General features: G+C 48.1%; 1 protein-coding gene across 1 annotated transcript in view; it reads right to left on the minus strand.

Annotated features, from left to right (window-relative positions):
* The window catches only part of LOC147640137 (pleckstrin homology (PH) domain-containing protein), a 250341-nt gene that overhangs the window by 95342 nt on the left and 133706 nt on the right, over nt 1–21293 (minus strand). Inside the window, exon 33 of the mRNA XM_086777655.1 lies at nt 2735–2932. Coding sequence (XP_086633781.1) covers nt 2735–2932 — 198 coding nt within the window. The remainder of the gene's footprint in view (nt 1–2734; nt 2933–21293) is intronic.

Raw genomic sequence — 21293 nt, forward strand, 5'->3', positions numbered from 1 at the left:
AAACATCTTGCAATCAAGTCAGATTCAAGAGGCAGGGGTTGTACCTCTAGCCCTCTTCATTATATATACATTATTTTGCTTATATAATGGTTACTTGGACATGCTCTAGTTTGGGTGGCAACAATTCCCCATAGCCCAAGGAGCAAGATTTATGTATGGGAGGCAGTGATGCCAGATGACCCATTGAACGGCAACGATGCTAGATACCTTGGACTTCACAGTCGGGCAGTCATTGTGACCAGATGGCCTAGATGACTATTGGATTTCACAGTCGGGTGGTCATTGCGACCAAAGGCCCACATGACTATATTGGATTTCATAGTCGGGCGATCAATGCGACCAGATGACTATATTGGATTTCATAGTCGGGCGGTCAACGCGACCAGATGGCCCAAATGACTATTGATGAACTCTCAGACGGACCTAGTGACCAGATGGCCTAGAGCGGTAGTATGAGCAGTTTCCCTTGGGTGCCAGATAGCTCAGCACGGTTTCTGCTAAAACTAGACAGGACAATCCAAGAACAGGAGAATCATTACTTGTGCATTGCATACTGATGTATGTTTGAATTTCTTTGACTTTGTGTGCTGTTTTTGATGTGTGGACAATGCTTGGATTTATGGCATGTGATAGTCCACTAGGCTCCAAACTACTTGGCCAGTACCTAGAATACCCAATAGACGCGAATGATGCATATTTGTTTGTTGACTAGCTTTTGTCTAGTTTTTTGTAGGAGATGAGAATGCATTTATTTTATCTAACACATGACAGGCCATCAAGACGTACCATCAAGAACAAAGACATTCGTCAAAGATAAGGCATAGAGATGTTGCCAAATGATCATATGACACCATAGACGTGGGGAAAGACCAGATGCACAAGCTCACCTGACAAGGCTAGTACTGGGATATACTTGAAACATATGGATATATATGCAACAAGTGGAGCTTACCCTCTTGTTGCCTAGCAAACTAGCCAGCAACACTCTTTTGGATTACCGCTATTTGTGGATTTGACTCGGGAGGAGGTCGTATCTACTCCAGGATTGGGTATCCATTCTTTCGACTCGACATCAAACACTTGTCAACTGTGTGTATTGCTCTACAAGCTTGGAGATCTTTGGACTTGAACTTGAATTTGGATTTGGACTTCGATTTGGACTCGGATTTCGATTTGGATTCATTGGATTTGGATATTGGATCTGGTACTAGCCCGTTGAGAGATTCTTGTGGGTCATCCCCGTGGTGTGCTCGGCATCAGAGATCTTGTGCCTCAACATCGACTCCGACTTGGGTTTCTACATCGGCATATTTGTTTGCTTTTGTGTTCATTGTTGTATTGATCCTGGCCAGTGTGCCCGTGGATTGTTCGTGAATAAAAGGGGGTGGGGCCTGTTCCCCGCTGAGTGTGGTGTACTGTGCAAAGTTCCCTATCCCTTCCCTCTCTCCCTCTCTCTAACTTCTCTCTCTATATTTATATCTCTTGGATACGTAGTAGAATCTGTCTCGCGGCATGCCCCGTTGGGCTTACAGAAGATCTCTGAGTTGTCTACACGCATCGCGGCTACTGACAATCTTGCATACCAGAGTGGAGGCGCCTCTAATGATGCAACAGTCGTAGTGAGGAGCTTGAGGTCCACTTCAGAGAAAGATAAGCAAGTAACGGCGGCCTCGGTCGGGGGATGACAGAGCAGCTGCCATGAAGTCTTCCTGAGGGTGAAGACTAGATTAGGCCGAGACTTGGCAAATGGAGAATGCCCAAGAACTGAGAACGCTGTGGTCGAAGAAGGCGGAGGAAAGCCAGGAGGCTATGGAGGAGGGAAGTGAGGAAGGGAAAGACATGGGAGGGGGCAGAGGGAGTGAATAGAGGAGGAGGAAAGGGGGGGGGGGTGCAGGAACAGACGGAGCAGACAGCAGGGGAAAGGGGCCGCGGGGGGGGGGGGGGGGGGGGGGGGGGGGGGGGGGGGGGGGGGGATGCAGGGGCCACAGGCGGAAACAGGAAGAGAGGGGACAGGGCTGCAGGCAGGCAGCGAGGGGGCTGGGCAGAGGAGGAGAGGGGGGGAGGGGACGGGGTGCGGGGCGATCGCAGATCCATGCATGACCAGAAATTGATACACATACTTACTGAACAGGAAGCACCTCCAATTGTAAAAAAATGTTGACTTAGTTTCAGCTAGTTTGGCTGTTCATGTGTATTTAAAGCAAGCACCTCCAAAATGACGTGATCATGAGATTCCCACAAACAACAGGTGGGGAAGCTATCCAAGGTCTATCCTTGTAGCTGAAAGTAGGTATTTGAGATTATTGGAGCATCCAAAAGTGGTGATGCTGGTCAAAAAGCCATCTAGCCGTTTTGTCACTTCAACTTACCCTTGCATCCTGCAAAGCTTCACCATGTGCTTTCCTAAAATCGTGTGATATTAGCCGGAAACTTTGTGGCACAGAAACACAAAACAACGGGCAATCTTCTACATGCATGTGACCAATTGACATGAAGCATCTGTTTGAAGGGAACAGGCTGCAAACTATACAAAGGTGTGGAGTTGAGAACTTCCTGTATATAAGTCATGAGAGTTTTGTGACCTGTAATCTCTTACAGGCTCCACGAATCATGGCTATTCAATGCAGGTTAAGCCTACCATGGGGATAAATTCATGTGAGCTTAGTACCATACAGAAAGAGCACTCCAGAGGAGACGCAAAGGGAGAGAAAAGACAAGCAACCAGAGCAAGTACCTGCAGATCAAACACTGTCTCCTTTACAAGTCTTTCCTTTGTTTGCAGAGTTCCCTCATCATCCATTTCACCATCTGAATAGACACTTTCGTCCACGGAGACATCAGAAAGTGACCTCAAGAAAACTCCATCAGCCTCTAAAATTGTGTAACTGCTGTTTATCCCCAAAAAGATGCACGAATCTAAAAAGTCTCCATTCTGAAAGCATATGAAACAAGACAAGGGTTCTTAATAGCTAAATATAGTACAATTGAATAATGAAAACAATAGGTTTAGTAATAATTATGCTACACCCATGAAAAATACTAACAGGTGGGAAATAAATTCACATGAATTAGTAACACATATTAGCTAGCATAGATTTATTAAAGAAATTTCACTTGCGATTTTTAGTGCATAGCCCATAAAATGTTAACAATTTGAAAATAAATTCACATAAATATAATTCTTTTAAAATAAGTAATTAGTAACATATTACTTAGCATAGATTTATTATCAAAAATTCACTTGTGATTTTAATGCATATAATTTTTCTTTTATTTATATTAATTAAGAGATCAATTATTAACCTATAGATCAATCAATTATATAAACTCTTGTGCTTATTTTATCTTTTTTCGTAATCTTTTTAATATGTTCTATTAGTATTCATTAATGAAAAAATTAATTGGTTTCATAATTCTTTTGGTAGATAGGCTTTTGCTCATTTCATGTTCAATGATTTCTAGTCGACAAATGGATCACATGTACTATTGTCTAGTCTCATCCACGCTTTGGATCTTTAGTAGACCCCCTCTCACAACCTCAAAACGGATGGAAAGCCACATGGCTTCACCTCTTATGTGTGGAAGGATCTTTGAGCACGATATGAAGAGTTCCTTCCGCCAACCTACCTGTCAGAATAAGTGAGCGTCATCATTTCTTGAGTTCAGAGAGCTCAGATGGTTGGCGCATCCTTGAGGAAAGAAGGCAGCCCACACCCATCACAAACCCTCTTATATAGGACTACCTATGCTCCCCAACTATATGATACCCCAATCAGCCCTCTCCAAACATCCCACGTCCCCACAACTCTCTTCATCATAGCCAATGTCAATGAAGCCCTAAACAAGCTCGACAATGGTAGAGCCAGGCAGTTTCGCACATGGATATAACACCTTGGCACCTATCCTAGGCAAATTCTTCAATATGTCTCTGTGAAGGCCTCCCTCCCACTTGGACCAATGACACCATTGTCCCTATCCATAAAGCAAGATTCCCAATGGACCCCAATAACTACTGGACTATCATGATTGGCCAAGATTTATGGGGCACCGTGCAATATTGTAACTTTTGATGTAGGAGTTGGGGAATTCCACTCATTAGTCATGTACAAGTTCCTAAAGCAATAAAGCAACCTATTTTCTCGTACTTGATATATGTAAGAGATCCAAAAGAATCTGAGGGTGATGAGTCACTCTCAACTCTTGATCATCAAAGAAAAGATTTCCTAAAGAAGTACGAGGATTGTTTTGCAGATACTCTTCCAGGAGAGCTACCTCCAAAGAGATCAGAAGATCATAAGATTGACATCATGCTAGGAAGTTCACCTCCTAATAGACCTCCTTATCGAGTGAGTCAAGCTCCACAAGAGGAGATTATGAAGCAAGTGACCGAGCTTTTGGAAAAGGGTTTGATTCGACCTAGCTCATCACCTTTTTGCTCCCCAATCTTATTGGTTGAGAAAAAGGATGGTTCTTGGCGTATGTGTATTGATTACAGGGCTCTTAATAAGATCACTGTAAAGAACAGGTTTCCTATTCCTAGGATTGATGATATCCTGGAGAGATTGGATGGAGCCAGTTACCATATGGATTTCACTTTGATGAAGGATCCTTATGCTACCAAAGAGGATTTCAAAGATGTTTTGGAACAAATTGCAGAATCGAGATTTGGTGGCTTTTTATATCATCACGTAGGGTTTTCTTATGATGCAAACCTAGCTTTTTTTGTGTGACACAAGAAATTGAGGCCAAGGTAATGGAAGAGTGCCATGCTCCTTCGTACACGTACATGGGGCATAGAGAGACCTTGACTACACTTCAAGCTTTGGAGAACTATTTCTATTGGCCTACTATAAGGAAGGACATTGAACTTCATAATTCAAAATGTTTGGTTTGTCAGAAGGTCAAGTTTGATCGACAAACACCAGCAGGATTATTGCACCCATTGAATGTTCTATGGGAGAATATTGTTATGGATTTTATATTTGGATTGCCAAAGTCATAATGACCAGATGGCCTTGAGGGAAGACTGAGCGGTCCTAGTGACCAGATGGCTCAGCATGGTTTTGACGAAACCAAACAGGACAATCCATCAACAGGAGAATCATTACTTGTGCATTTCATATTGATGTATGTCTGAATTTCTTTGACTTTGTGTGCTGTTTTTGATGCGTGGACAATGCTTGGATTTTTGGCATGTGATAGTCCACTGGGATCCAGACTACCTGGAGAGTATCTGGAATACCCAGTAGATGCGAATGATGCATACTTGTTTGTTGACTAGCTTGTGTCTAGTTTTTGCAGAAGGTGAGTATGCATTATTATATATAACCTTGTTACAGGCTATGAAGAACATGTACCATCAAGAACAAGGACATCAATCAAAGAAAGGCATAAAGATATTGCCAGAGGGGCAGAAGGCACCACATATATGAGGAAAGAACAGATGCAAAAGAGCACCAGATGGGGCTACTACCATGATCATATGTATGCCACTTAAGGACAACTATGATGTAAAAGGGAGGGAATGTAACTATTTGGTCCTCCATGCTCTTTTCACATGATAGAACTCATACCCGGACACATGGACAGGATGATGGACACATGGAAATAGGGTTCTTAAAGTTGGAATTGGAAAAAGCACCCGTCTTGGTCAAAAAGCAAGAAAAAGTAAAAGTCAAACTTTGTTGACCAAACACTGAGGGCACTGTTGGAAAGAGGACATCGAACTGGATCAAAAAGCTCAAAGCCGCTTTTTCAAAAAGCTGCTCTAAGGCCAAAAGTAGGGCCCTGAAGATTGTAAAGGCAAATCAAAAACTTTAAATATTATTAAAATAATATTTAAAAGAAAAGCAAGAGTAAGGAGGATAAGCAAAAGCTAGAAGATAAAGCAAAAGCAAAGTGTGGAAAAAGCACGGTCCCCCATCAAGTATATAAGAAGCTTGTACCCTCATGGTGGCGCATATAAAATTTTGGAGCTTGACCTCGTGGAGAGCAAGAGGAGTCTTGAGCAACGTCATCATCCTCCCTCTCTACTTCCTAAGTGCCATCCAAATCTCCCATCTCCGCCCCAACCATTGTTGCAGAGCCACCGCCGCCTCTGCGCCGCCCTGTGAAGAAGCGCTACCACCTCGAGCCGCCTGCCGCTAGCGTCGCCGCCGCCTAGAGCAAATTTCCACGGCCCGCCGCCGGCACCTCCGCTGCCCCAAAGTTGGCGTTTCAGCCACCTGTTTGCTGAATTTCCGCTGCTGTGTGCTCGTCCTCAGCCGCCTGTTTGTTGTCCTCTCGTGCCCCCAATAGCACCACCTAAACTAAGTGTTAACCACCTTCTTTTGGAGGGCTGAACCTGTTGAAGAAAAGCCGCCTCCTCTCTTTTTGGTGAAAGAACCTTGGACAACCGTGTGTCTCTCCCAACATCTCACCATCAAGTTTCTAGTGAGATTTCTTGTGGATAACAAAGAATTGATTCAAATATTGGATCTCGACTTGGACTTGGACTTGGACTTGGATACTTAGACTTGGACTTGGACTTGGACTTGGACTTGGACTTGGACTTGACTTGGACTTGGACTTGGACTTGGATTCATTGGACTTGGATTTGCATTTGGATTCATGATTTGGTGTTGTTCTCGGCATCAGAGATCTCGTGCCTCGACATCGACATCGACTTGGATATCCTACATCGGCACATCTGTTTGTTTTGTATTCATTGCTTGTATTGATCCTGGCCAACGTGTTCGTGGATTGTTCCTGAATAAATTCCTGTGAAAGGGGGCAGGGCCTATTCCCCGCTCAATGTGGTGTACTGTGCAAGATCCCTATTCCCTTCTCTCTCTCCCCTCTCTCTCTCTATATCTTTACCTCTTGGACACATGGTTGCACACCCCGCTGGGATTACACATCCCACCTAGCGACACCCCATGAATGTCCGCCCCCGAGCAGTCCCAATGGGCCGTGTGCTACAAGTCAGACTTGACATCGTATCTCACAACCGAGCCTAGGATCTGCTTATATAGACCCACCTCAGGCTTCTCTAGACCCACCTCACCCAAGAGTTACCTCGGACCGGGGCTCCGCATTCCAGCGTGCCCGACACCCCCGGCCCCCCGGATGTTGGCCACGATCCCCTCATTAGCTCCAGATCCAGGACATGCTCCACCGCCGTCAAGCTGCCTTTCCACGTGACGTAGTTGAGGGAGACCACTCAGCCATACTCATTATCCCCATGCTTGATATTTTGGAGAGTGGTATACCATCTACCGGAGGCTGATGCTCCTCTCATGTTTCTATATTCCGAGTATTCCATGATGAGTTTCCATGGACAGTTTTGTATCACCCCAGTGAGATAGCTATGTTTTTTGTTTCTATTTTATTTTCCATTCCATGATGAGATATCTGGACATTATTGTACCACTTCGGTCTCATAGGCCCATTAGGTCTTTACTAGATGCTTAATATATATTTCCTTCTTTATTTTTACGAGAAATAGATCCTTCTATTAGTTAATGAAAAATAGCCACGATGGGCTAAATACAACCATGCAGGGCTAGATACAACCTCGTCTCATGCACAGGGCGGGGATCAAATAATCAAAAGGTGGAGAAAGATGCACTTCGCCTCCGGCTGGCCGCTCTATGAGGAGAAGGCTGTCTCATATAGGGGGAGGTGGGGGGAATAACCACACAAGTGGTCTGTAATGACAAGTGGGATCACCACCTCTATCAGTGAGAAAAAGGCCAAGGTGCCAGAACCTCAAGAAAGCTTCTCGTTGCTTCCACATGCGGTCAAAGCCACCGTACTTCTCCAACCAATAGTCACACCAACTTCCCTCACTGGCCGTGGAGCGTATGGATGATGTCGAGGAAAATGCTCGTGGTGGACTCCGCAAGCGGAGTGTGGGTACCCTCGATGGCTTCACTACATCTAGCTCGCCAGATGTGCCAGGCTGCAATGCTACTGCAAATCTCCCATCGCTGACGTGAGCCCAGTCTCCAATGGTCAGTAGATGGGATTGTGGCTGTTACTGCCAAAATGTGGAGGAGAGAAACCTGAAGGGCAGCCCCCCACCTTCCTCCTCACAACCTTAGCCTCCGTGGCCCAAGCGATGGTGCCCCATGTAATAACCCGAGTCGATGCCCTATCCATCATGAAGATGCGGAGAATCTACTGCCAAACCTGCTGAGCCTTCACGCAATCCCAAAGACAATGCCGCTGAGTCTCTTGAGGGTGGCCGCACCTCGTGCAAGCTGCTAGTTGACCTCCAATGGCCAACCACGTGCCAACCGCCAAGCTCCTGTGTGCCATCAGCCAAAGAAAGAGAGTGATCTTTTGAGGCCGAAAACTGTCCCCGAGAGCCTCTTCAAAAAATCCTAGAGAAAACGCTAGGAAAGGCCCTTTGACTGCCAATGTACTGCTACTGTCGAGGTGCCATCAATCTCCGGCATCTGAATCCTGTGGCCTAGCCGCGTTATACATGCAAAAAGGGGGTAATCCAGAGTCTCCTCCTGATCGACAGGATCATGCCCAGTCCACTCTCCCGGGTCCCACTGGAGGCACGTGAGAGATCATCTCTCTCATATCCATAGCTGCCAGAATCTCTCCCTGCCCACCTTGGCCGACGGGGGGTCTATGTGCCACTCTCGTGCCTGAAATCCAATCACCCTCACCCTCTGTAAGGTGTAGCCACTAAAATCCTCCAAGGGGGGCTCGGATCTCTCTAATCTGCCATGGGGACCAATAGAAGAAGTGAGAAAACCACTTCAGTCATCCACTCAATGGACTGCCAAAAGAATATCAATGGACTGCCAAAAGAATATCATGCCTGGTAAACACGCCTAGCCACAGTGGGAGGGTAGGGTCCGGGATAGGAGTCAGCCACTCCTAAGGATAGCAGAGTCGATGTCGATGGTGAGCCTATCTCTACCCCAGATCCTTGTTAGGCCTCTCTGTTGTACCTCCGGGGGAAACTTCTTGTGTGCAAGCCAATCTCCAAAGGACTTGGCGGATTTTATGCTCAATGTGCCCGTGATACATAAGGTCGGACCCCCAACATATGGGCACTAGGTAAACAGATCAAGGGGTTCCGGACCAATGGCTACCGAAGACATTCCTCTAAGGCTACCGGAGTTATGTGCCTAAGGGCTGGCCTAAGGTGATCCTAGGCTCGAAGTAAACTGGTTGCAAATCTGTCCTCAAAAGCTGGGCTAAATCCGCAAGCCCTCATCTTTGTGAAGATCCATTTGGTACTATGCAACCAAGGGCTCCCTAGACTCAGGGTGCAGACTGAAATCTGGGCTAAGAGGAAGCCGTTCCAAGGCTCACCACTGGGAATGAGTCCTCTAACAACCTGCTTGCCCAACATGGTGCAACTCTGAATAGCAGGGTCAATGATGCTTAGGCCCCCTCTACATCGTGGCTGAATGATCACTCTCCATGCCACCTTGGCCCTACAAGGCCTCCCGTCAGTGCCGGCTCATAAAACGTTACGGATCAACCGCTATACCTAGCCAATACATGCTCACGAGAAGGCCCTGCAAGAAGTAATGTACCACATGGCGGCAAGAAGGACCTCGTTCGCCGCCACCACTCTACCAGCTAGGGAGAGCCTCATAGAACTCGAGTACAAAAGCTTCTTCCGAATGCTCAGATGAATGGGGGCAAGTTGCTGCTCCGAAGAGATGCCGATGCCCACCTGGCATTTGAGATAGCAAACTGGAGTGCCCCTCAGGATCCATGGAAAGCCTCAACTAGGCACCAAGTCGGCGGGTCTAGTGCAAAGCCTACCCAAAAACCACACGACTTGAGCCAATTGATCTGTGCTCCTGATGCTCAACAAAAGACGTCGATCACCTCAACGAATCACTGGAGATTCCCCACATCTCCTTATAGGTAAGCTGATGTGTCATCTGCAAACTCGAGCCCAGCACCTCCTCCTTAGTACGGAGGGGGAGACGCAATCCCTGGAACCCTGTCTCCTAGACTAAGAGAAAATTGCTAATGGCCTCGGCGAAGAATAGGTAAAGGTAAGGTGCCAAAGGACAGCCCTCTCGGATGGAGCGGGAAAGGCGGAATCTGTCACCTCGGCTCCCTGAATATGAAAGCCTAAGTAAAGTCCTCAAACCCCACGGATCCACTCCACCAGGAACACCATCCAACTCATCGTGCCCTCCAGAAAGCTCCAATCCACCCTATTATAAGCTTTCTCAAAGTTTAGGAGTAGCACTATGAGGTCCTGCTCCCGCAGTGCTCCCACATCATGGCCAAAGCTGCCACCTCCCAGAAGGTGAAGATGTTGTCCAAAATGCTCCGATCCTAAACAAGACCTGTCTGAGTGTCATGGATCAAGTCATGGAGGAAAGGCTAAAGTCTTTGGCTGATGGCCTTGGCCAAGATCTTGTAGGCGGTCCCAAGAAGGGTGATGGGTCTCCATTGCCGGATCTCCAATCTACCACCACCCTCCTTAGGAATCAAGTGTATCAAACCCTCTAAAAGCCTCCATCGCATGGAACCTATGGTCATAATCTTATTGAAGGCAGCTTGAAGGCTCTCTTCCAAAAGGTCCCAGTGGCGAAGAAAAAAAGAAACTAGAAGCCTGTCCGCCCCCGGGCATTTGCCCCTAGGAAGAGTAGTCAATGCCTCCGCCAGCTCCTCTACAGTGAAGGGAGTCAATAAGGAATACCGAAGAGGAAGGGGAACCACTCGAGTGCCGCCAGACCCTCTTGCACGGGTCCATTACCTATGGGGATAGTGGGGCACCCGTGAGGAGAGATCGAAAAAAATCAGTGGCGATGGCTCTCACATTTGGGGGGGGGGGGGGGTCAGAAACAATGGCTCCATCCTAGCACTTGTGAATTACCATCTATCCTCTTGTGGGGGCCTGCTATCTCAAAGAAGTTCTCCGTGACTCTATCACCAAACTGGGTCCAAAAGGAAGCTCTAGCACGGTATCTGTACTCCACTCATCCACATAAAACCTATCAACTCAAAAGAGGTTTGGGCCAGTGCTCCTCCTATCAAACTGCGAGAAGCATAGGCTCCGAGGGTTGCGCCCAAACTTTGGAAGATGCCAAGGATCTTGCTCCCTAAGTGCCAGTATCAACTCCTCGCATGCAAAGTACTCTGTGCCTAAGACTGTGGCCGTGCCTCCTCCGAGTCTGTCCTTTGCTCCCTCAATCATGTTGAAGTCTCCACCCATGCACGAGAAGTCAGCCTGAAAAAGGGCCTGACAGACTGTGCTCTCGAATATGGCTTTACCTGTTGTAGCGTTTCGGCATAAACATTGAGGAATCCCACACAATCCTCTCCAATCATAACGGTAAACCACTGTGCTGGCCTAGAGAATATGACACCTGAGCCCGTCACTGCCGGGCAAGAGCTCCTCACTGACAAAAATGCAAACTCAAAGAATATGTTTTCACTGCTGAGTCAGGTTGTGGTTTTCTAGCTAGACGATTGGTTGATCACAAGATTGTTGCTCCCATGATCTGAGCCTTTGAGGATGAGCCAACTGGGGGAGGAAGAGATTTCACAACAATAGTTGGAATATCTCAAGATTGGGATAGATCGCATGATAAATTTCCTTGTGGGAGCTCCATGAGGACGAGCCTTGTCGGATGTGTGGACGTGTGGATTATTTCACTGTTATTCTAACGATTTACCTATAGGGAAGAGCGTGACATGGGGTGGAGGTGTACTGCACCAAGACTTCTCAAGGAAATTTTATATGGTGTGTATCCTAGTTGTATGGGACGCTAGGATCTGTAGTATGTACAGTTTCTTGGGGGGTGTATATTTTCTAGCCTTGCTATGTTCTATCCTTATGGAGGGTATTTACCCTACATTAGACAAAGCTACGTAAGACTTGACAAGGAAATCGGAAGGGTAACTTAGATTGGGTTGCTAGGATTTGGTGTGAATCTTTTACCCAATTGAGTGCTGACTTGTATGATTCCTTGAGAGAGGGCTATGTCGGACCGATAGGCATTTTAGTCGGTATTGGTAGTAGGTTCAGGCAAGGAGGTCCATTGTTTTAGACCACGACTCAGGGATCATTCCACCTCATATAGTGGAAGGTAGTTAGTACTTTTATTCGGAACCGGTTGTTGTTCCGAGATAATAGAGTCTATGCGCCAGATTGTGCTAGGATTAGGGGAGAGATCTCTTCTTGTTGTCGTGATGCTCCTACAACAACAGGTCATTTGGAGATTCAGCAAACTTGTGTTTTTCTCATCATCCTAAATCCAATGGGATGACGCAGAGGATGGGATCAAGTTTTGGAGGTTATGTTTTGTGCATATGGCTCCTGGCGACCATTTTACTTGGAGAGGTACATCTCTATGGTCAAGTTTGCCTATGGTACTACTAAGCATACGGTTCTATCGACAGCTAGAATATGTTTGATAAGAGTTGGGTTAAAACCCCAAATTCCCTCAATGGTGGTGCTTGATAGTTAAGAGTCTTTGAGAGAAAGGTATGATATCCCCTAGGTACGCGGATTTACCAAATCCTAGAAAAGATGGATATTATGTTACAACTATAGCAGATATTTGTTTCAACAGCGATTTCAGGTTTCCAATTTCATGAGGAATGGCAGGATTGTGAAGGATGGTTTATGTTCTTCAAGAACTAGGAAAGGTTCTGTTTTTTGTCTTGTTCCATGGTCATATGTTGGAGGAACAGTAGCTTTGGTACACTGGTTCCTTGATACGTGGCTATGTGGATTGATTAGACGTGTATAAACCTGATTTCGGAGACCATACATGCAGGTAGCTGGTTTTCTCCTTCATTTATTCCAAGAGTGGAAATGTCCTAAGTGGGGAGGACCTAGCACTAACCCTTGGGGTTAGGGACTAATCGAACGGGTTAGGAGAGCCCTGGGATTAGGGAAAGCAAGCTTGGATGAGTGGCTAAGCTTCAATATTAATAAATCTAAGGTTATTGGCTATTTATGATTGGACTATTATTTATAGCAACAATAAGCACTATATAAGTGAGTCTTGGGTTATTATTGATTCTTCCTGGTTTGCCTAGACCAAGAGGCTTACTCCTGCCATGAACATAGTGGATCACAACCAATCTTGTCGAGGGTCCCTTAGGACAGGCTTTGGTGGTATGGGACACCAGGGCTCACTAGATTGGCTTATGGGAGTGAAACCTTAGCCCCTGGCTCGAGGGTGGTTTGCAGACGCGAACCTAAGCTTGGGTGGTGAGCTTGCTTGCACCCCTTTTATTTGGTTTCTCTAACCTTGTTTGTGCATGTGTATTAGGTTGAATCCTGGAGGGCTCTTATAGTGGTGGCAGGCAGTCTTGTGGAGTTGGTCATCGAGATGCCTAGGCCAAAGGTTTCTGGAAGGTTACAAAGATGTAGTTGCACGGACTATGGGAGCCCATGACACAGATTGGGGTGTGGTCGTATCTTTTATCCTTGCCTTTGAATGGATTAGATGGACCCTCAGGTTGACCTTGGTGTTCAAGATTAAATTTGGTTGCTTCAAGGCAACGATATAGGGGGGAAAGTTGGCCATTCCACCTATGATCAAATGCTTAACGGCACTTTTATGTAGGGTGTGCTCTGGTGGCATGGGAAACCAAAGTGTATTCTCATGTGAGATCTCCTTAGGCTTCACGGGTTTCTGATCTAGAACGCTCTATGCTTGGCATAGTTAATCTATGGTAACCATGAGGGGCAGTGCCACTCTATGAGTGACAACAAGATAATCAACTTTCTTGGTTGCCTAAGCATGACATGTTACCCGTAGGGTGATTCCTTACTCTCTCTCTCTCGTGATGGCCAAGTGATATTGATGCATAGTGATGCATGAGGCAGCCTCAAAATTGTACATGAGAGAGAGGGGCAAAGTGAAACTCCTCCATCTAGGACTAAGTGTCTAAGACCAAGTTGCGTATCGAAGATGCAAGATTGCTCAGTAGTGGATGTAACTCCACATGATGTTATACTTCCTTGTTTGCTTTTGGAAGTAGAGCCTCTACATGAGGACATGTTCGTTCTTAATTTGGGGGAGTGAGAAAAAGAGTGCATTAAAAGTTACTCAAGTTACTTATCGAGTAATGGACTTTCCCCCTGTTCGATGGGGCGTAACCCATTGACATGTTAGGGATGGAATTTGTTATAAAGTTGTATGTTGTCTTCAAGTTATTCGAGGACAAGTGACATACACAGAATTGTTTGAAATTCATGTGTGATGTTCAAGCTTTTGAGCAGAGGGAACATACGCAGAATTCAATGGGAATTTTTATCCTTGCCCTAAGGTAGACATGAGTATCTACATGTTCTGTGAAAACACATTGGAAGTACATTAAGACTTGTTTGCACATTAAGTGAACTAGTGTCTGCAAACAACTTATGCAAGATGCCATTTGGTATGATTGACAAATTGTGCTATGCGTCTACTGTGCTAGGGTTGTTATGGTAGAGGTTGTTGCACTTTGTGACTGGTTGTCCTATTGGGATTCAACTCTTGGACAAGAGTTGGATTGACACTAAGCAATTGGATCTTTATAGCAAGTTCTACAAGAGGAGTCTTACAATGGCTTAGATAAGAGATAGTAGACTTCAGTAGATACTATGGATGTTCCAATCTGAGGATTTTCTTACAAAACCTTGTTCTCCTTATACATTCGCGAGAGGACGCGAATTAAATTAAGGGGGGAAGTATGTTACGTCCCGACTGAACTAGGACTTCTATGTTTTTTTATAAAAGCATGAAGCCACGTTATTTTAAAAGCCAAGGCTTGGGCCTTATAAAGCAAAGGGTTGCGTTTTTTAAATTTAAAAAAAAACTACGAACCATGTTATGAGTTTTCAAAACTAGACGTTGAGTTTCTATTTAAAAAAAGCAGAACAAGCTTTTTGAGAAAAGCACAAAGCTTTTTTAAAACGTGCCCTATAAAAAGGGTTTATAGGAACTCTCTCCAACATCTCTCTAGAGGCTCCCAAGGTACATGGAGCTCAAGCCCTCGTTCACACATCACCCTCGTGTCCACCTTTACAAGCCTTTCCCTAACCTTTTACTTCTTTTCCAACCCGCAAAACCTCATCTTTTACAACCGTTTTAGGGCTAGGGTTAACCCAAAATTAGGATTAAGGCTTAGCCAGGGGCATAGCAACCTAGAGGGTTCACACGTAGACTAAGGGCACTAGCAAGAGGAGGTCTAGATTGGACGTGGGATTGCAAATAATATCCACGGGCTAATAATAATAACTAAGGGCTAATAATGGCTAAAAACTTATAAGTAAAATCACGAAAGCTTTATAAATAAAAGCAGGCCACTTATGGCTACAACCTCGCGGATCTCCTAAATGCAAAACACGAGTAATTAATACAAACCCCCTAAGAGGGGTGCAGGCTAGCTCACCACCCACCAACCATAGGTTTGTATCCGCAAACCTTTCCCAAGCCAGAGGCTAAGGCTCCAATCCCACGAACCATGCCAATCAGCATTGGTATACCACAAACACCTGCCTGTTGAGGCCTTCCGCATGACAGTCTATGATCCGTCGAATCCAATCATGTTCCCAACAGTAATCCTGGTCCATCATAGACCACAAAGTGAATAACTCTCTATGAACAATAATAACCCTAGTCTCACTTATATAGTGGCTATTGCTGCTTTAAATAATTGTCCGGTCATAAATAGCCAATATACATGGTATCATCAACATGAGCCTTAGCCGCCTGTATCAGCCTTCTTCCTCTAATTCCAAGGCTCCCCTGCTAGACTAGACCACTAATCGTAAAGATTAGTACTAGGTACGTATCATACTTCCCCTCCTCAAAACGTTTCCACTCTTGGAAAAAAAAAAAGTGTCTAAGAAAGAAAACTAGGAAACATATGCTATAAACTAGCAATTGGCACCCAAGTCGAAGACATTCCTAGTCTTGGAAATAAACAAGGGAAAGAAAAACTACATCTGACAACTGACTTCATAATCCGGTGCACCATTCATGCACTTTCCACTCAGAACTTTGCCATAGGAACTTACTAAATTGGTAGCCACTGTTCATACAACTATCTCAGTGGAACTAATAATAGACCAACTTCAATCAGAGTTGTGAGGAACACAAACACTCTCTCAATCCAAATCCCGAGGAATTGAATAATCTAACATCACAGAGACAATTGTTGTAGAAAATTAAATTACCTACCCTATCAGGATTGGGTAATTCCACCTACCCATCGGATAATAATACCTTCCCTAAAGGAGCTAGAAGCTGAGGTGAACTTGTGCTGCTGCCCCCGCCTGTCCCTCTTCTGCCCCCGCCTGCTCTCTATTGCCTCCACATGCTCCTCTGCTGCTCCCGCTTGCCCTCTGTTGCCTCCGCCTGCCCCTTTGCTGCCCTCGCCTGCCATCTGCAACCCCCCGCTTCCCCTCTTCAGCCCCCGCCTGCCCATCTGCTGCCCCCCGCCTGCCTTTCTTTAGCCCCCGCGCGCCAGTCCCTTTTGCTGCCCCTGCCTCACCATCTGCTATCCCCGCCTGCCCATCTGCAGTCCCCGCCTGCCCCTGCCTGCCCCATTGCCCTTACTACCCCAGCTGTTCCTGCCCTTCAGCTCTCTCCTCTTCCCCCCTTCCTCTGCACCTGCCTCTTTTTTAGCACCAATTTTATCTAGATTCAAGTCGGCCGCCCACTTTTCTTGATTGGTTTTATGGCTTCTTCTGCCGCAGCCAATCTCTCGTCACCCCCACTGGCCAGGAGAATCATCAATTTTTCACAAGACGAGCTCACCTCTCTTCAGCACGACATTGACCTTGAGATCCAGACCACCCTTGTTGCGAGAGTTTATGGTTCCCACCCCTCTCGTTCGCAGGTCCGTGAATGGCTTCTAGCAGCTCTCCCTTCGGAGCTGATTGTGCACTTTCAGGATACTCGTTTGCTTGGTCAAGGCTTCTTCCAGGTGGACTTTCATTCTTCAGAAGCTACTTCTCAGGCTTTAGCTGGCAGCCCCTTCCCTCTTGGTCCTCGGAAGATTTTCTTCTTTCAGTACCAGGTGGGCTTTGATCCAGTGGTGGAGGATCAACACCTTACCCTGCTCTCACTACGGTTCCCTGCTCTTCCTCGGTCCTATCGGAAGCTTTTAGCTTCCATAGGGGCATCCTCTGGCCGGGTTCTAGAGGCACCGGTCCTTCCGAGCTCTCCCGCCTCAGCTTCCACGGCCGTTACTGCCACTCTTAATGGTGTACCATGGTTCCTTGTGCTTGTTCCTGATCCATCGATTACTCATGATCATGTTATGCTTCAGAGACCTGACAGATCTCATTTCCGCCAGAGGATGGAGATTGCAGGCAGACCTAACTAGTGTTGGATTTGTCGTCGACACGGTCACATTGCTAGAGATTGTCCCAGATCGAGGGGCCATGCTAGGAGGCGGCATGGTCCTGCCCATCAGAGCCTTCTGTAGATGCAGAGACTCCAACTACTCCTTTGCCACAGCAAACCATAGCGTTGCGTTGTCGTTAGGGATGGCAGGCACCCTCGGACCCCTATACTTGCCCCTTCACCCACACCCCTTGTGGAGCACCCTAACCCCTATGCAGCTCTTGCCTCACAGGATGTTGATCCTTCTTTGGAGGATGAGGCCTTGCAGGCACATGATCTGGATCCGTTACAGGAGGATGCTGCATTCTAGTTACAGGATGATAGAACCCTTGAAGATGATGTTGCGCATTCGCATTGTCATGGTACCTCTCCAGTTATGAAGACTAGCCCTGGCTTTTCCCGGAAGTGGGAGAGAGAGGTAAGGTTTACATTGTCAGATTTTCCCTCCCTTACCTATGCGAGACGTACTTCCGCCTCTAAAGGGGATCCTTCGTCGACCACGAGATCTCGTCGTTCATACTTTGAGTCCTTATGAGGATTGTCTCTTGGAACATTCAGGGTCTTGGGGGGTTTTTTTCCGCGTCGGCGGAAACAAATTGTAAAAACCCAGCTTCATTGTGCAACAGTCACACGTGGACCTATGCATGTATTGCTCTTGCAAGAGCATAAACTGGATGGTAGTCAGTGTGGGAGATCAGGCAAGCTTCTCTCAGCTGTTGGTACCAAGGGTGGTGTTTGTATCTCTGTTTCAGCTTTGATCTTGCCTTGCATCATTGGACATGGTGTCATTTTGCCTGCAAGAGTGTAGTGGATCCTTCATATGCAGGGTACTACACGCATTGGTATTCTCAACCTCTATGCTCCTAACTATAGAGGTGAGAGGATTGCCTTTTGGAAATCTCTCACTACATTGATGCCTCTTGCCGACCATTGTATTATTGGTTGGGATTTTAACATGGTTGAGATGTCAACGGATAAAAGAGGTGGACATGAGAGCTTGGTGCATTATACTCTCCATTCATGGAAGAGATTGTTGGCATGAGGATGACATTTCGAGGAGTCCATTCACTCTTCTTTATTCATGGTCTAACAGGAGAAGAGATGCAAGATGTATCTATGCACGGTTAGACAGATTTTATGTGGATGATTGGGTGCTTGACAGAGGTGGACATACTTTTATTGCTATACCCACCTACAAATCGGATCATTGCCCAGTGGTTTTATGTATTAGAGATCCGAAATTGCCATGGATCAGCACCCCATGTACGCATCCCTGATCATTTGTTTTCACATGCAGAGCTATCGCATCGTATGCTTGATATTTGGAGATCTCATGATTTCTTACAGGCCTCTCAAAGCCTAGCCTCTTCTCTCTATGATATTAGTGACTTTTATCACATATGTGACCTCTCTAAGAGGCAAGAGGCCTTGGACTTAGAAAGGGCTATTAGACGTACATTGGCTGCCTTGCAGAAAGAGCACGAGAAACATCCTCATGCTCAATGGGTTGCAGATTCTTTATGTACTGTTAGGGCAGAACTTGATCCCTCTCTTGAGCAGCGCGCGGAGTACCGTTTCCATGCCCAAGAATCCTTTTGGAAAAAGATGGGTGGCAGATGTAACAAACATTTCTTTGCTTCTCACGGCCCATCTCATGCAAGAGATAGTTCCAGGCAGTTGCATGATTCACATGGCACTCTTCACTCAGATCCTCTTCTGGTTAGACAGATTGCCACTGATTTCTATCGCCAGCTTCTTAGTGCTGAGCTGCATTTTAATTTGAGACACAGGGCACAGAGAAAGGTTTGGAATGCATTGCCACATTTGATCACTGAGGAGATGTGTTCCGCTCTGGATGCCCCTTTTTCTATGCAGGAGTTCAGTCATGCTCTTCATGCCTTACCTCATGGCAAGTGTCCAGGGGAGGATGTTTAAACTGACGTCGATCTGCTCCTGCGAGCTCCGCCTCATCCCCCTCCCGTCTACCTTCCCCCCGCTGCTTCTCGCCGTCGCGCGCCCCTTTCTCCCCCCCCCGCCTGTCCCCCGCCATCTCCTCCGCCTCTCTCCCCCGCCTCCTTCCTCGCTTCCTCCCCCGCCATCTCTCCCCCCCCCGCCTCCTTCCTCGCTTCCTCCCCCGCCATCTCTCCCCCCCCGCCTTCTCCTCCGCTTCGCGGCTCTTCCCCCCGCCTTCTCCCTCACCTCCCCCTCCGTCTCGCCTCTCCTCCCACCGCTAGCTCCCCAGCCTCAGCTCCCCCCTCCCCCCCCCCCCCCCCCCCCCCCGGGGCTCCGCCCCCGCTTTCCTCTCTCCTTCCGCCTCTCCCTTTCCTCGTAGGGCTGTGTCCCTCCCGTTGGTGACCCCGGTCTCTGGCCTTTTCCCTTTGGAGGACTCCATGGAAGCCGCTCCGACTACCCCTGCAGATTCCGGTCTCCGTCTGGAGTTCACAGATGCAGATCATCAGTTGTTTGTTTCCACAGTATCCGCTCTTGAGGCCTCCTCCTTGGTCTGCAAGATAGTGGGTAGCCGTCCGATGCGGAGAGAGCTTCGCGACCTTCTGCAAGGCAGCCTCGTTGGCGTGCCTGCCAAGATCGTCAGTGTCGATTTTTTGGGACGTGGCTACTACCAGGTGGATTTCGAGTCCCCCCAGGCAGCTCAGAAGGTGCTGGCTCGGAGCCCCATTGCCCTCCGCTCATCTCGGGCGTTCCTGGGGCGCCATGGACTCACGGTTTCGACCCCGCTTCTGACCCGCTAGCCGGCGCGACAGGTTTCCCCATCACTATCTGCTTTCCTGGACTCCGCAGGGAGTACTTGCCCCTCTTGTCATCCATTGGCAAGGCGTTCGGGCAGGTGGTGGAGACGCCTCAGACAGCGGCTTCAGTGACAGCTCGGGCAGCAGGACTCCCGGCCATTCGTGTTGTGGTTCCGTCATCGGAATCCCTCCCGAAGACGATCCTCCTCCCTTGTCTTTCTGGAGGACATCTGATACAGCGCGTGGAGTATTCGGGCCTCCCCGGCCAGTGCTACATCTGTCGGGAGATGGGCCACCTCGCACGCGCCTGTCCCCGCAAGGGGGTTTATCCTTCACGCTCTACCGCCTCTGGACCCCCTTCAGGAGGCCCGAGGGGTGGCCATCCACCTCAAAGACCGGACATCCCTGGCTCATCTCAGCAGGCGCCATCATCTGACGAGCAGGCCCCGGCGGAGGATGCCGCGCAGACCTAGGAGGCTGGCGGATGGCAGGAGGCCGCCGGATGAAACGCCCGGCCGGCAGGGACCGTCGCAGACGCCAGCAGGCAGCACAGGCTGGCGGACAGGCGACTCCGGCTGGTGTCCAGGCACCTACCCGCACTTACGCTCCAGTCAGGGATAGGCGACCAGTAGGTCCCACCCCGATGGACGAGGATTCAGTCTCAGTGCCCGTTGAGGCCGCCGGTGGAGCCCCCCACGTGGAGACCCCGCTCCCGCCTCCCCCCGCCCCCTCCATGGAGCAGATTCCTGAGGATCCCGGGCCGCACTCTGCGACCCCCGGCCCCTCTTCCCCTCACTGGGAGAGCACTCCTTCCACCCCCCCCTCTCCCCCCCCAGCCCCCCCCCCTCCCGCCTCCCCCGGCGGCCCCCCCTGACACCTCTCCTCTGGCAGATGCCTCTCCATCCTCTCCTCGCTCTCCCCCCTCCTCTCTGCGAGCCACCATCCCTGCCTCGGCCTCTCCAGGATACTCCCCCAGACCACCCACTGCCCCGGGGCAGCGCAGCTGGGTAGGCCAGAGTTCAGTTCAGCGGCTATTCCACCGCCACTCCGGGCCGGTGGAGATGGCGATCCTAGCTTCGCCCGCCACAGAGTTCTCTCCAGCCTCCCCTGGGGGGCCCCGCGAGTGATGGGGCTCCCAGTGGATTACGGTTTTTTCAGGTGTCCCCAGCTTGATGCTGGCCCGTTCGAGACACTGGTCGCGCCCTTGCGAGTT

This window comes from Cibotium barometz, chromosome 3 (genome assembly GCF_041138505.1).
Source record: "Cibotium barometz isolate CiBa-2024 chromosome 3, ASM4113850v1, whole genome shotgun sequence".
Classification (NCBI taxonomy): Eukaryota; Viridiplantae; Streptophyta; class Polypodiopsida; order Cyatheales; family Cibotiaceae; genus Cibotium; species Cibotium barometz.